At 53.6% G+C, this 17,192-nt stretch overlaps 1 protein-coding gene across 1 annotated transcript in view; it reads right to left on the reverse strand.

The window, feature by feature from the left end:
- The window catches only part of LOC133356698 (parapinopsin-like), a 68,722-nt gene that overhangs the window by 21,125 nt on the left and 30,405 nt on the right, over nt 1–17,192 (reverse strand). The window contains exon 3 of the mRNA XM_061574340.1: nt 4,960–5,288. Coding sequence (XP_061430324.1) covers nt 4,960–5,288 — 329 coding nt within the window. The remainder of the gene's footprint in view (nt 1–4,959; nt 5,289–17,192) is intronic.

Consider the following 17,192-nt stretch of genomic DNA (forward strand, 5'->3'; position numbering starts at 1 on the left):
ACCCTCGATTGCATCGATCAGCCTCCCATTGAGTGTATACTATATGGAGATTCCTGGGGTACAGCCATGGAAATCTCGAACTACGTGGTCGAGAAAAATGTTAAATAATGTATGAGCCAGAGGACATCCCTGTCCCACTCCAAGGTGAATAGGGAATTTCTCTGACTCCCGGCCACATAGTTTTACCCGGCCTGCCCACCATCATGAAGGTCTTTAATGATTGTGAGCAGAGAGTCAGGGACCCCAAAAACATGTAGAACAACCCAGAGCCTAAATCTATTTATGGTATCATAGGCCTTTACCAGGTCAAAACAGCAGAGATGTAGGTCCTGTTGGAATTATCTACATTTCTGCTATAGCAGAAGGACAGAAAATATGGTGTCTGTGTAGTACCATCCTGGTCAGATACCACATTGGGACTCTGCAAGCCTCACCTCAGCGTGCCTAGCAAGGCGATGTTGAATAATCATTGCCAGGACCCTTCCCGGCACACTGAGGAGGGAGATGCCCCTGTAATTGTTACCATCTGTGCGGTCCCCCTTCTTCAAGAGGGAGTCCACAAGAGCATCCTTCGAAGCTTGCAGAACCCGTCCAGTGGTCAAGACCGTTATTATGATGTCATGTAGGACAGTCTGCACACAAACGCCACCCTCCCTCAGCATTTCGCTTGGGAGATCATCTCTGCCAGGCGATTTTCCTGGTCTCAGACTCTGAATCGCCTTCTGTACTTCCTCAACAGATTGCACTTCAGCCAGCGACTCACAGGAGGTGACTTCTTCCAAAATTTGAGGTACCGCAGCCTCCGCAGAGTCATCCCTACTTGGCCCCATGATATTTTTTGGGGCTCAAGGGTTTCCACTTCCCCCAAGATCTCACAGAAATGCTTAGCAAACCTGCAAACCTGTTCCTGGGGCTCAGAAATCGGATCACCTTTCTTTCCCTTAAGGATGATAGCACTGGTCTACAATTTGTTAGGCGTCATCTGTTTTAAAGATGAAATGTGCTGTTTATTATGGATGTTGATGTGCTGAATTCAAATATGACAATTAAAACAACTGATATACATTTATATATATTGTGTAGAAAGTAGAGTTTTACTCATAAATTGTAAACCTAGGTATTTTCAAGTGTTTATGATTGCTTTACATGATAACATGTTACCTGTCCTGTTAATGTAACACTTGAAAAATCAGCAAAGGGTTATAAAAATATAATGTATTAGCCGTGATAGCATTTCTACATTGTTGCAATGTCCTCGTGAAATCGCTCGCCATGCTCGTCGCTCACTGCTCCGCAGTTCGGTGGGAAAAAAATCTAAATGATAGTGACATGTTGCAACCAAGGCTTTTGTATGTCTTAAGGAGGTTGTCCACCAACTCCGTGTAGTTGTCTGCCTTGTTGTTTCCGAGAAAATGTGTTGCCACTAACTGGAAGGCTTTCCATGCCGTCTTTTCCTTGCCATGCAGTGCACTGTCAAATTCATCATTTCGAAGAAGTTCACGAATATGAGGACTGGAGGCGCCATGCAGAAGTAACAATTGCTGATATGATCTGTTGCCTCTCTCCAAATAATTGGCACCGCAAAAGGAATATATTTTATTTCCTGTTCAACCACTAGCGAAGATGTGTTGCACAAGTGTTGCAGCATATATATGTGTGGGGCCCGCATCTTGTCCTGATCTCCAATTTTGCAGCCAAAATAAAGGTGAGAGGCTTTCTTAACCATCGTGGTTATACTCCACCTTTGTGATGCCAAAGTCATTTCACCACAAATATAACAGAAGTTATCTGTTTTGTTCACACAAGTACGATGCATCGCTGCTCACTTTGGTTTAACAGAAATGGGTTCCAATTGAAAAATCAAACACTGAAAAATAAGAAATCACGACACTGTATGATTTATAGAGCTGATATAGGGCATTTTTTTCAGCAGAGGGATGTAAGCCTAGTTATAATTGCATCATCCATCACTTGTAGGAATAACATGATGCAATTCATATCATGTATGATGCAATCTCAGGTTCAGATTGTGGCATTCATTGTTTTTTCTCAAAAGTACTGTCCAAACCCAGTCAAAGGTGTATTTTAGTCATTTCTGGTTTAAATTGAGATCCCTTCCCTTTATAACTTACTTATCCTCTGCCATTCCCAAGTCAAGGTCGTATATACTGATCCATTAGCATATCTTGAAAACTAGAACCAATCAACAATTTTAAGCGTAATTTTCATTCTCAGTGACCCAGAATTAACAAAGTTGGACTACATTTATTTCGGAAGCATTTTGGCTGTAGACCGGTGTAATAGGTGTGGCACTGCAAGTGCATTTGTTGATGGAATAAAAGAGTGATTTGTGATCATGGGCTACTGAGGCAGATTCCATCTCCTCAGCAATCTGCTTCCACCATTCATCCTTGCAGTGCCGTGTGGCTCTTTGAACCTCTGAGTGAAGGCTGCAGTATATCTCCTAATCCACCGATGTGGAATGCTGGAGACAGCGGGAATGGGCCTTTTGCTTTTTCTCACCCAGCCAGAACACCTCCTCCATCAGCCAGGGTCTCTGCGGAGGTTTGGACTGCTTACCCAAAACACCCATTGCAGCTGCATGAGCCACAGTCCTAAACATCGCCCATTTCCCCTTGGCATCAGAAGGAGGGGGGTGGGGGGGAGGACGATTCCAATCCCAGCTTGTGTTGCAATCGAAACGTCGCATGCTATATTTTAATTATTTTTTCCTTTCTACGTGACTTTACCGAAAGAACCAAAGAGTCATCCCCATTTTACCAAGCAAAGCCCACTGAGGTATGAACTTATTTTTCAGAAGCTACCTGGCCACAAATGACAGCTCATCAAAGTGTCTTGTCATTTGGACATTTATAGCAGCAATGTCTCCTCCTCGACACCCACATTAAAGGGAAATGGAACAGATGGAGAATAATCCACACACGTTGCTTGACTGTCTTCGCCTGACGAGCCAGGGTACGGATCCTTCTCGACGCCCATGGGAAGGGGCGTTTTTGAACATCTGTGTGCGTGATCCACAAACCCCCACTGCTGCCTCCACACTGCTGGATGATTATAGGCCATGTGCAGCGTAGCCACCGCCACTCGGCTCAGGTGACCGTGAGCATAACAGAGAACAGCTACCACAAGCTCACTCAACAAGCAGAGACGCATGTTGAAGATGCAATAGCACAGGCACAACTCTGGAGCGGTTTCTCCATTGAATGTCTCATCACTAGAGCCAGATTCTGCCAGGCGGTTATGGGCGAGTTTACATGAGCAGTTGTAACTTTTCTCTTTGTTAGGTGTGGGTCCTAGTTCGATACAAAGCTATATACAGTAATACATATGTAATGCCATTGTGAGGCGGTATGGTTATCACCATTGATTCTTACCTGCAGTAGCGGACATGTGCCAACAGAGGGTGGTAGACAGGATACGTGAGATGAGTCGGCCCATTGGGCCACCAGGGACCCCAGACTCCAAGAGGGGGGCTGGGGGGGATGCCGTTACATTCCAGGGCCCCCGAGAGAGTTCGAGAAGGAAAGAGTGGCTAGGGGCGGAGAGACTCTGGAACGGGTATAAAAGCCGGACCTCTGAACGGGTCCGGCAGTCATCGTCCACCTGAAGAGCTGAAGACCTGGAGATCTCAAGAACCACTCTGAAGACCTGAAGCGAAGAGCCCAAAGGGCAAAACCCGAACCCCTGGCTAGGTCGGGCTCAAAGCTTACCAGTCTAGGGTAAAGTTATAACCAGAGTGATGGCACATTTGTCCAGAGGGGCTACCTCCTTAGGGTATCTGGTGTAAGGGGCCATTACCCCTTGTGTTATGTACTCTTAGTTATAATAAACGTGTTGCCTCCAGCAAGTCTCGCTCTCCCTGCTTACCCACTACACATATAACAATTATAGACTCATACAGAGAGCCTGGGAGACTCACATAGATAGCCATAGACTCACGGAGACCCATAGACTAACAGGGACTCAGACTCACAAAGAGACTGATAGACTCACACAAAGACCCATAGACTAACGGAGACCCAGGCGTGGTTCGTCCACTGGGCATTGGGACGCCACCCCACCTAGCAGCTGGAGATGAGAAAATATTTTTTTCTCTAAAAATTACCATTCTATAAAAATTGTATTGTGTTTAAAAATCGATATTATGATTCTTTCAACGTGAATTGCCTAATGAAGATAACATGTAAGTTGTTCGTATTAGATACCGCTGCAACACCAGTCTGATGTGTGCCTCGGGGAGGTCTCGGGCAGCTGTGAAGGCGTCCGAGTGAGATGATTTCACGACGCTAGGTTGCACTGTGGAAATATAGGAGCCTTTATGCTCTAGGCTTTTGGTAGTTGTGTAGTGTAGACTTGAGGGTCATGGGGACATAATTTGAGTACATTGTTGCTTTGTTTCGTATTGTTTATAAATGCCTACCGTTGGTAGATATGATGGTTATATTACTTTCACGGGAAGGCCAATAACATGACGAGTTTTTTTTTTTTATTAGAACACCGCCTTTCCAGAGGTCACTCACAACAGCCCCACCTAGTGGAAATGTTACCAGTCGCCACTGCAGAGACCCATCGACAGAGACCTATAGACTCGTACATAAATCCATAGACACACAACCATAGCCTCACAAGCAGACCCATCGACTCACAAAGAGACCCATCGACTCACAGAGATACCCATAGACACACAAAGACCCATAGACTCCCACAGAGACCCATAGACTAAGAGACCCATAAACTCAAAAAGAGACCCATAGACTCACACAGAGACCCACAGACTCGCACAGAGACCCATAGACTAAGAGACCCATAAACTCACAAAGAAATCCATAGACTCGCACAGAGACCCATGCATGGGCTTACGCACAGCGAACCACAGACTCACTCTAGGCGAGTTTGCTGCCCAGGTGTTCGGGGCGCCTATGCTGGGCTTGCCCTCACCTGGTGCAGGGTCAACATGAGGCGACCGTAGCAGAAGACGATGATGAGCAGCTGCAGGGCGAAGCAGAAGACGAGGAATGACAGGATGTAGGCGCGGCCCGACACTGACTCGTCGGCCCAGTCTGGCGCGCATGAGGTCCCCACGCCCTCGGGGCCATAGCGGCCCCAGCCCAGCAGCGGGGGCACGGTCCAGGCGAAGGCCCAGAGCCAGGCGACAGCGAGGCCGAGGGCTGCGTGGCGCGGCGTGAAGTGAAGGCCGCCCAGGGGACGGCACACCACCACGTAGCGCTCCACAGAGAGCACGCACACCGAGTCCAGTGCCGCTATGCCTGTGGTAGTGGTGGTGATGGGGAGCGAGCTTATTTTAGTGATTCCAACAACAACGAGCGGAGCTCCGGGTGGCTAAAACACAGCAAGTTGGCAAAGTGGGGGGTACAGCTGGTGCATCTACCGGCCATCTCAGTCAGCCAACCCATGGCACCTGGGTCTGTCCCGAGACCTCGACACTTCACGTGGCCTCAAAGTGTACCTGGTTTGGCGCATGCGCCGCAGTGACGCCACTGTTACTTAGTGGGAAATGGCAGCTATTGGTATTGGTGGGGAGCGCTCACGGCCAACACCGGCGACGATTATCAGAATTGGCCCTGGGCCTCCCCTAGGTCGACTCATCCTCAAATGAGTACCTGGTGTAGTGTGTAAACATCACCACTGTGGAGACAAAGGCGGCCGGGCATGGTGCTGGCCACCCACCCCCCTCGTCTGTCATGCCGGCCTTCATATATGCTCGCCTCGACAGTCTGTTAAGGCTACACGGGGGATCTTTGTCTTTGGTGGCCCAGAGAGCGCGAGGACAGCAAGTAGGATAGCGAAAGGCATCAGGGGGCAAGGAAGCTTAGCAAGTTTAACGCATAGTAGTAATAGTAGTTGGCTTTCGTGACCAATATTATCCATAATTGCAACGATTACAGAACAACCTTGCTCGTGTTGTCATTGGTGCCCATCGCCTAAGGCTCGACTCCGCCACGGCTCTCCATAACTCTTCGTTGGCTCCCTTTGGCCAGCGAGACAAATTATAAAGTCGTACCTGCCTATGTTATCATGCTTTCACCACCGGTTCCCCACCACTCACTACCAGAACCCTCACGTCACTATACACTGCCCTATACACTACACTACTATACACTACACTATAGACAACCCTATACACTACACTACGATACACTAATCGTTATTTGAAGCTTTCGTGACTGCAGGAATCCATATTCGTTGGTTCTTTCGGTAAAGTCACGTAGGTAGAAATAAAATAAATTAAAACAAATCACGACGTTTCGATCACAACACAAGCAATCCTCATAAGTAGGGACAACCCCCTGTTCACGTATTCACCGGGCAAGGGATTCCGTCATGGAAATCTTGTGCCCGGAACTTCATGTATGTTAAAGATATTAACGGCTGGACGGATGGGCAAACAATACAATAGCCGAATATGCATTTGGATGGGCGGGCAGCCGACTTTGTAGAAGCACTACCTGCAAGCGCGCAAGCGCAGTGGGGGGAACTAATACGCCAACTCGACCAATGCTTCGACGCGCACAATCATGAGGCATTAGATGCGTGCCGCCGCATCTAATGCCGTATTTTTACGGCAGAAAATATCTCGTGCAGTTCCTCCTCACATTGAAGGAACTGCGGGGGCAAATGGCTGACGCAGCTGCAGGAGTATAACCTGCAGATTGAGTACAGGGCTGGACGGACACATGCACACGTGGACGCATTGTCAAGGCGACCCGCGGTGTGCTCTGAGACATGATGTGGCCTGCCCGTGCCTCACGGGGGGACGCTGCCGACAGGCGATGGCCCCCCTGGAATGCCCTGAGACTAACCCCTCTCCATTGGGAGAGAGTACAGTGTGTGCCACAGAGGTCCCTGCGGAAGGAGCTGGGGGCCTGGTGGGACGCTCGGCGGGCACGGAGCCTGCACCCAGGGGCCCGACGGGCCGCTCGGCCCCACCTGGTCGGATCCAAGAGGCTGTGCGTTCCCGGGCCTGGATGACGAGCAGCTGAGACAGGCCCAGCAGCGGGACCCGGACCTGGCGGTGGTGAAGGCGGCTCTACAGGAGGAAAAGGTCGCCCTTTAGGAACCCTGGAGTGGTTTGTACGCCTGGTTATGTGTAAGGGATGTGGTGGTGCGTGAACTAACTGAAGCCGGGCAGCCGGGGTGCATCTGTGTTCCTGCCCAGGTGCGGCCCCAGCTGCTACAGCTGGTGCACGACCATCCGCTCAGGGGCCATGATGGGGAATGGCGCACTCGGGTGACCCTGCGTCGCCAGTATCTCTGGCCCAAACTGACGCAAGACGTGGCCACCTGGGTACAGGGCTGCCGCGCTTGTCAACAATGTGGGCAGAAACCGGTGTGGTATCAGGTACCCTTGAGGCCGTTCCGCGTCAGCTGGGCGAACCAGCTAGTTGGGGTCGACCTACAGGGGCCATTCCCACGATCGCACCGAGGCAACCGGTACATTCTCGTAGCGGTAGAGTATTTCACTCACTATCCAGTAGCAGTAGCCATCCCCGACAAGACAGCCCTTGTGGTTGCACGGGCATTTGTGGAGCATTACATGCTTAAACATGGGATCCCCGAACAAGTCATTATTGACCAGGGTAATGAGTTCGAGGCAGAGCTATTTCAGGCACTGTGCTGGGAGTTCGGGACCCAGAAGGACCTTACCACGGCATACCACCCCCAGGAAAATGGTATGGTGGAGCGCATGAACCAGACCTTATCCGGGAAGCTCAAATGTATGGTGGCCGCCAATCAGCAGGACTGGGATGAACACCTCCCCTACGCTCTGTTCGCCTACACAACCACGGTGCACACCTCTACTGGGCAGACCTCCTTCCTAATGATGTTTGGTCAGGAGTCTCGCCTCCCATTAGATCTCTTGTTCGGCATTCCCCCACCACAACTGGAGGAGAGAAGCCAACCCGTGGAGCACCTGATGGGGACCCTGCGAGGGGCCCGTGGCCGGGCCTACCAACAGGAGGAGGCCGCACATCAGCGGCAAGAGCAGGACGCCCGCCCCCGTGTGGACTCTAAGGTATGGCTACATACCCCACGCGTAGGGGCCGGACAGATGGGGAAGTTGACCACCTACTGACGGGGACCCTGGACCGTGGTGTGGCAGATCTCCCCCTGGACGGTACTGATCCAGGGCGAGGAAAGGGGCCGAGAGATGGTGGTCCATGTCCGCCAACTAAAACCGTGGAGGGCGGTCCCGGCGGGGGAGGCACCCACCCCTCGGGTGCCCCGAAACTCCGGGATACCCGCACCCCCCGTACCCGACTGCTTCGCGCCATACATGGGCCCCGCTGGGCCCCAGTTCCCAGCAGGCCCCGGCCCGGCAAGGAGGCGGCGGGCGTGGCGGCACTTAAACCCCTCCGCCCCTGAGTTCGTTCCACAGCCAGCAGATGCCAGAGGATGGGAGGAGCCTCTGGAATGGAGACGGAGACTACCGCCGGAGCCTTGGACAGTGGAGTCACCGCCCATGAAACCGGCAACGAGGGCCAGACGAGTCCCACAGACTCCACGGCGCTACCTGGTTGGAGCGGCCCAGGCGAGGTGCTCCAGTCAACCCGGGACGGGGACGGACACCTCGGAGGGATATATGGTGCCATGACCGCGGAGCAACTCCGCAAACGCCTCGATCCCCTCCTGGCCCCCGCACTGAACACACGCCCGCACGCAGCGCACCCATGTAGTGTCCTGGCAGGGGGTTGCCTGGCACATCGGGTTTTAATCTGAAGGGCCCCTAGAGGGAGAGTCCCACGATTTCCCGGTGCCAGGAGATTGGCCGACCCCCACAGGACAGGTTACATTGCGGTGCCCCTAAATTGGCTTAAAATTGTATGGGCGCAAAAAGAAAAGGTTCCCTGGGCCAACCGCAATGAGCCACTCACAACATTGGGGGGAGGACAGAGGGTGGAATATTAGGCGTAACGAGCAAAACCAAAGGCTCGAACTACTCGGCACGGGAGAACAATGGGTGGAGGCTTAACAGACGCTCCAGGTGAGGGCGGGGCATCAGTTGTAAATCATAAGGTAGGCAAGTGATTGGCTGCACGATTCGACGCCCCTCCGGGACTTTGAAGTTGAGAGTATAAAGGTGGGAGCCCCGGGACGATTGGGTCAGTTGTCTACAACCTCCGGGCCGTCACGACCCACTCCATGTCTGCCGTCCTGCCTCTTCAAGCCACTCACAGCATCCTTGTGATGCCAGCGAGTGCTGCTGCGAGACAGTTATTGGGCATGTCTTCTCTCGTCCTTTTCCCTCCGACCCTCACAGCGTCCGTGGGACGCCGTGAGGCCAGCTTTAAGGTATGTGGCAGGAAGTTTGTGTAGCCGGGCTCATAAGCAGGGTTAGGCTAGGCTCCCCTCGTGAAATATTCCTCCTCCGGGTAATGTGTATTGATGCCATTAATAAACTCTAGTTCAGAATATCGGTGCAGTGTGATTTCTGTGTGTGTGGGCAGAACCTCGGCATAGCGTTTGTGATCTGTGTGTGGTGCGTCTGCATGGGGTGGCGGTGTGCCCGGCGAGAGAGCGAGCGTAGGGCTGCAGCGTGGGTGTGGTGTGAGTGATTTGAGCGTCCATGTGAGGCGCGTGTACTGCAGCATATACGGCCGCCATAATTTGCGCGTCTTTATGCTCATGTGCGTGTTTACAGAGCGCGCCTTACCCAGCGAGTTTACACCGCGTGTTTATATTATGCTGGCCATTTTGGAAGCACGCGCCTATAGATATTCATACCGCCGCCGTTTCTTTGCAGTTTACATTAGCATTTGCATGCAAGCGGAGCCGAGTGTGTGCCGTGTCCGGCGAGTTGAGAGGTGTGCCCACCGAGGGGGATCCTAAGCGGGGGCCTGTCGATTCATCCCCAGATGCCGCGTGATTGACGCCCCTCCAGGTACCACCACCTGCTGCTCCTCTGGCTCCGGGTGCCAAAAGCTGCGCCGCCCAGCCGGTGGCTCCCGGTGCAGAATCAGCTCCTCCGGAAATCTTGCAGGTCCCCCCCCGGGCCCTCCCCCGGGGGACCGGCCATGCGGACTCGCTCTAAAACTTTACGGTTCACATAACCCCTGGTCACACGCGGGTACGCATATCCATACCGCCACCGTTTATTTTGATTAGCACTCGGCGTGTGTGGGGTAACCTCGGCGGTGGTAAGCCAGCCATTCAGATATGTCCCTCAGAGAGGGCGCTGGCACTGGGGGGCCGATCACTCGATCGGCGGTGGCCCGGCGAGAGGAGGCCCATGAGGAGGGGGGAGCGGAGGGGGTGGGCGTCGCGTCCCACCTGCTCACAGGGAGTGGGGAAGTGGGCATCAACCCCTACACCACCATCATCATCACTTTCATTATCACTATCATCACCATCACTATCATCATAACCATCATGATCACTTTCATCATCGCCACCATCACCATCATCACAATTCACCACCATCATCACCGCCGGTCCGAGTGGTTTTCACCAACCACTCTGAGCTCGGTGGGTTGCCGCTCAATCTCCCCTTCATGCAGCAGAGTATGGGGGTCGATGTGGAGCGACCGAATCGGGACTCTGCAGGGAACCGAGGCTGCCCTCACACTGCTGCCGCCGTCCACAGTTGTGGAACGCCCCAGTGGCTGGGGGAAGTTGGAAAAACGTTCACCGCAGGCCGGCAAGTAGTTCTGGGAGGCATTCGACCGCCACCTTTAAAAATGGGCAGAGACAGGCGCGATCATTGGGCGCTCCCTTCGACTCATGGACGACAGAAGCAGCAGTTTCGGATCTGTCTGACGAGAAATAAAACTCCCTTTGAAGCATGCGCCAACCCCCTGCCCCTCCAACCCCCGTGAAGTTGAGGAGCTCACTGTAAAGTGTTGGGATGTTGGGCCACATTGAATTGTCTCTCTCTCTTTTTCTTCACCTTTTCCCCATCCTCCCGTAATTGATTCTTCTGCTCTTTGTTTTTCTTCCATTTTAATTTCATCTGCGTGAGGGGTGAAACAAGGGGAAGGCGGAGGAGTGGGAGGAGTAATATTCTAAAAGGAGCATCTCCCGGGTGGATATTCGGGCAGAGGAGGTTAACAAAAGCCACGGACAGCTTCATCTCAAGGTTGGGGGGTAGGGGAGGGGGAGCCACGTAGGGCACACAGGACTGCGCCTAAGGAAACTAATGCGAGAAATCCAGTGGGAAGAAAGGCCACGATACATGGCGATATAGCAAATTGGGGCGAGAACCCCCGAAAGATATGGGATTGGCGGAAAGGATAGAGGGGTCAGGGGAAATGAAGAGGCGTGGGAGTAAATCTGGAGGTGTGCGTGCACTGTCACCTGCTCGACAATTGATGTACGTATGCATGCTGAACTTCTTTCGCGCCATACGTAGCCAACTGTACTAACCGGAAGTGCAGGGGAAGGACAACAAACTAAACACAACAACAAACTGTTCTAAAGAAATTAGTTTTTCAATGTATATTATTTTAAATTGCAATGCACCAGTGGATACTCTCGGAAGGAAGAGCGGTCCAGACGGCCGCTGAAGCGTATCCAAAAGTGCATGATGCAGTAACCGTCTTTGTTCGATGGCCAGCCAGAAGCCGCTGCGAGGAAGACCGGAGTCCACGTGTTGGTTTATGCTCCTTGACGAGATCAACAAGGTATTGTGGTTCATTTGTGGCAAACACTTTCTGTGTAATGTGTGCGACCTTACAATGTATTTGTAGTGGTTCAAATGAGGGAGGCAGAGACTTCCTGGAGGCAACACGTTTATTACAATAATCCCTATAACACGAAGGGGTATAACTGCTCCTTCGCCAGCTACCCTAGGGAGGTATCTCCTCTGGGCTAGCTAACCCTAGCTCACACGGGGTGGCTATTTCGAACCGGACCCTGGCTCGGGTCTGGGTCCTCTAAGTCAGGCAGGTTTTCTGCGGGTGACGGCTTCTGTCTTCAGCCTTGCAACAGCTGCCAGACCCATTCAGGGGTCCGGCCTATATTGCCAGTTCCTCCGCCCTTGGCCACTCCTCCCTTCTCAAGCCTTCGAGAGGGACCTGGTCCTGGTCTCGTGGTCCCCCCAGCCCCTTCCTTGGTCCCCTTGGCCGGCCAGTACCTCTGGTCACCAGGCCTCCGGGTTCACCTGGAGTGCCATGGCCCCTGGCGAACCCCTGCACCATTCCTGGCACTCTCGCCCCATAACCGCCAGCAGCTAGCACTGCATGAGGCATAAGCCTCATGCAGTGGCCTCCACCGATGTCACTACATCACCTCCCCACCCCCCCCCTCGTAGCACTCAGCCGTCCAGGCTGACAACCCCCCTAAACATGAGCTGACCCCTAATAGCAACTGAACGACATGTGCCTCAACGAGAACAATAACAACCCCGGCAATAAATACCACAGCCCACCTATACAAATGTACATGATATACATCTATATATTGTGACCGAAAAAGAGCGGGAGCATGGGGCAACAATATGGGATAGAGAGGGTAACAAAGCACGCAAGCTCACGCCCCGCACCCCAACAACCACTGCCACCCACACCGTGTATCACCCTGCGAAAATGCAATAAAGGCAACGACAACAACGGCCTGACGAGTGAGACATCAATAATGGTGTGGGGTGGAGTGGCGCCTGTAACCGGGGGTCATGTGAACCATAAAGTTTTGGAGTGAGTCTACGTGGCCGGTCCCCTGGGGGAGGGCCCGGGGGGGACCTGTAAGAGTTTCGGAGGAGCTGATTCTGCACCGGGAGCCACCGGCTGGGCGGAAGAGCCTCCGGCACCCGGAGCCAGAGGAGCAGCAGGTGGTGGCACCTAGAGCGGCGTCAATCGCGCGGCATCTGGGGATGAATCGACAGGCCCCCGCTGAGGATCCCCCTCGGCGGGCACATCCCTCAACTGGCCGGACACGTCACACACTCGGCTCCTGCATTTTGGAGGTGAGATGGAATCGTACGGAGCGACGAAGGGCTTAAGGCGCGACGGGTGGACAAACCAGCACCGGCGGCCCCACCGAATATGTACACATTGTGGGCGGACATTGCGAAAGATCTCGACCAGCCCTCTCCAAGGTTTGAAGAATTTTGGCGAAGTACCCACCAGGACCTGAGGGCAATGGAGGCATGCCCTGTCGCCCACAACCCACTCATGGCGTGAAACACGCCGATTCCATAGGCGCTCGTTAGCCAATTGGCACGCATGAGAATGCACCCTAGAAGCTTCGCGTGCTTCAGACAGCCTCTGCGTACCGCCTCGGAAATTTTGTATTAAGAGAGCGGGGGGGTGCTATGCGTAGTTGAACGTCAATTGGGGCCTCATGATCCCTGCCGTACATCAGATAGAATGGCGAATAGCTGGTTGAAGCATGAGGAGCCATGCGGTATGCGGCCAGCACACCCGGGACCCGCAAGTCTCAATCAAGCTGGGACTCACTGACCTGGTAACTCAGCATTGAGGTGAGTGTTTTGTGCAGGCGATGTGCAAATTTTCTTCATGCCCAATAGTTTGCACACCTCACGCAGTAATTTGGAGGAGAAGTTCATACCCTGGTCAGTTAATAGACGCTTGGGAGCACCCTTATCTATAACATAGCCCTCCAAGAAGGCGTCAGTGATGGCAGCCACCGACTGGTTGGGGAGCGGCCAAGCCATAGGCCAGAGCAAAAAAAATTCCACCCCCATCAGTAGATATGTATTACCCCGAGGGGTAGCGGGAAAGGGACCCAGAATGTCAAGTGCGACCAGTTCGTTGATGTGTGAGATGCTAATAGACTGCAAGGGCGGACAACAGGGCCTGGCGGGCTGTTTCCGCCGTGCGCACTGTACACAACCCTTCAATATGTCAGCCACGTCCTTGGCCATGCCTGGCCAGAAAAAAATCACGTTGGATCGTGGCGAGGGTCTTTGCATGCCCAAGTGTAGAAGTTTGGCATGCACGTCCCACACAACCCTCCCCCGCAGGGCCATGAGCACGACAATGGCATAATGGCACGCCCACTCGTCCCAGCACATCAGCAGGCCATCCCTCAAGACGACCAGAGCCAGGCCCCTACGGCTTTCATCACCCGCGGAACGCTCAGCACGGACAAGCAACTTGACCAGGGACGTGTCCTCCAACTGGAGACGTCCCCATTCAGTGAGGTCAAGCTCAAGTACGGCGTCGTGTGCCCAAGGACCATCCGTCACCTCCGTGGAAGCCACCTCAGCCGATGCAGCGAGGGGTGGGGCCAAATCATCAGAGCCCAAAAAGCATGCGCATTCGACGCGCAACGGCAACCATGACAGGGCATCAGCGTTTGAGTGCTGAGTGCCCTTTCTGTATGCCATGGTGAAGGAAAAATCCTGGAGGATCTCGAGCCATCGTGAGAGTTGACCGGATGGCTTGTCGATCCGCAGCAGCAAAGTCAGAGCGCACTGTGATGTACTGGCCATTAAAATATGGACGGTACTGCCACACAAAAATAACAGTTTCCAGGAGTTCGCAGCACGTGACGCAGTAGCACTGTTCGGCCGGGGAAAGTACCCTGCTACCATATGCGATGATACACTCCACCCCGTTGACAACCTGAGATAAAACTGCCCCAATACCAGTGTCACTCGTGTTGTCCGTATCATGGATGAACGGAATAGTGAAATCGGGGTAACAGAGGGGAGGGGCGTTGACCAGGGCCTCGCGAAGTGCCAAAAACGAGGCCTCCTCCTCTTCCCCCCAATGAAACATTTGACCCTTGGCTGTCAGCGCGTGGAGGGGCTTCACAATGGGAACAAACCCGCCAACAAAGCAGAGGTAGTAAGATGCGAAGCCGATGAAGCTCCGCACCTCCCCCATCAACGTGGGGGTAGGCCACGTCCGAACACACGCCTTTTTCTCGGGTCAGTGGAAACGCCGGACTTACTAACAATGTGGCCGAGATATCGCACAGATGTTTGCAGCAGGTGGCATTTTTGGGATTAAATTTGAGGTTTGCCGCCCGCGTTTTGCCAAAAACAGCACGCAACCGATTGAGGTGTTCATCAAACGTGCGGCTAAAGACGATGACGTAATCGAGATATATGAGACAGGAGTCCCACTGGAGTCCACCTAAAACTAGGACCAATAAACGTTGCAATGTCGCCAGCATGGAGTGGTGTCCCATCGGGAGCCGGTTAAATTCGAAAAGGCCCTGCAGCGTACGGAAAGCTGTCTTGGGCCTTGAAGCTTCGTTCAATGGCAACTGCCAAAACCCAGACAGGAGGTTGAGCATAGAAAAATACTGGGCACCCACTAGGGCATCCAGAGAATCGTCCATCCGGGGGAGAGGGTAAGCATCAGCCACCAAAATTTTGAGTTTCTGAAAATCGACGCAAAAGTGCAAGCTACCATTGTGCTTCTTAACGAGCACAATAGGGGCTCTCCACGGACTGGAAGATGGCGAAATAATGTCGGCGGCCAACATTTCATCAACTGCCAGCAGAACATGCTATTTCTCAGCAGGACTGAGCCTGTAAGGGTTTTGGCGGATGGGAGCAGCATCACCTGTGTCAATGTGTTGGCTTAACAATGTGGTGCAGCCAATATCGAATTTAGCGGTGCTGAAAATGTCAGCGAACTCCATTAAGAGTGACCTCAATTTGCTCCGCTGGGCTGCGGACAAGTTCGCAGCTTCCAAGCAGAGGGAGTCCACCTAGCGGACATCTGAACCTGAACACGGCGTCGGACGTGACCCGGCCCCAATGCTACCCACCACACAATCGCCCCGTAGTGCGGGCGACGCATGGGCAAATACCGTGCCTTGCGGAATGATGAACGTTTGTAACCCGGCATTCAGGACCCAAATGATTGGGTCCCTATCAGCAGACACCAGGGTCTGTGTCACCACCAGATCCAGCCCCCGCAAAGCTGTGTCAGGAGGATCTCTCCCACTGTTGCCACCGGATCAAGCGGCTTTCGCAAGCGCAGGGAAACGAGCATTTGCGCGCCTGGGGGAATCCGAACTATTTGGGATACAAGCGGCTGTACCATGGCATTCACCGTACACAATCGGGTGGGGGAGGGCAGGAATACCAACCGACTGCCAGAGGGCAACTCGATACAACCCTGATCCCAAAAAATCGGTCCCTAGCAAGCATGGAACAGCGAGGGATCGGCCCTGACAATTTGACATCGCCAATACAAATTTGAGCAGTGATTTGGCCGATGATCCGTAATGAACCCCCCGTTCGCGGCAAAGCACGGCACTTCGACTGGGTGCAAGGAATGGCACTTATCCAGCAAGATGTTATACATTAACTCAGAAATAATGCTCGCCGATGCCCCAGTATCGACGAGCATACGAAAATCGACCCCCTCAATGGAGCCCACAACAACTGACGAACCCACTTTCACGGCGACCACCCTATGGAGCAACTCTGACCACTGACCCAGTCGGAGTGGCCAGTCAGCCCGAACGCACTCCACACTCCCCGTATCGACGCATGATGAGACTGCGACCCGGCGCAATGAGATGCGTGAAGGAGAACTAGGAGCCGAGTGTGTGTGGTGTCGCGACTTGCCTCGGGTTGCCGTGCAGAGGATGGTCTGGCGTACGACGGCTGGGGCCCGGGGAAGCATCGTCGAGGCACCCGGCAACCCGATGCAATATGGCCTCGCAGGCCACAGTTAAAGCAGGAGATGAGGCCCCACTCTGGTCGCGGTGACGTCCTCCCCCGCTGGCAAGCGCTATCTCGACGCAGCCGGTCCTCCGCCATCCACCGTCTAGGGTTGCCGCGAAGGCCTGGGCAGGAGCTGAAGAGGCGTGCAGTGCGCTTGGATGCTCCGTGCAACTTGCAGGGAGCACAAGTCGGTGTCGTCGGTGGCATGGACAATCACTCGTAGCTCCCGTGCTAATGACAGGAGCTTTTTCATCACCAGGGCGTCGATGCCCTCCTCGTCCATCCGGGGGTAGGTGGCCTTTGCCAACACCAGCAGCCCACTGCAGAAGGCGAGGGGCGTTTCCGTGTCCCTGCACCTCCGTGCAGCGAAGCGGTGACAAGTGTTGGACGGCGGCCCGTAGATCGCCGCCATCTGTTGCATCGCCTGGTGCAATGTGGTGCGATCAGCTGTTGGTATGGTGACCAGGGCTGCCAGGGTGTCGTCTTCGAGGGCAGCGGGAAGTGCCCGTAGCGCCTCAGCCTCCGTCCACCCCACCATCTCACAGTTTGTGAGGAAGCGCCG

Source organism: Lethenteron reissneri, chromosome 55 (genome assembly GCF_015708825.2).
Source record: "Lethenteron reissneri isolate LAM-NWPU_2019-01 chromosome 55, ASM1570882v1, whole genome shotgun sequence".
Classification (NCBI taxonomy): Eukaryota; Metazoa; Chordata; class Hyperoartia; order Petromyzontiformes; family Petromyzontidae; genus Lethenteron; species Lethenteron reissneri.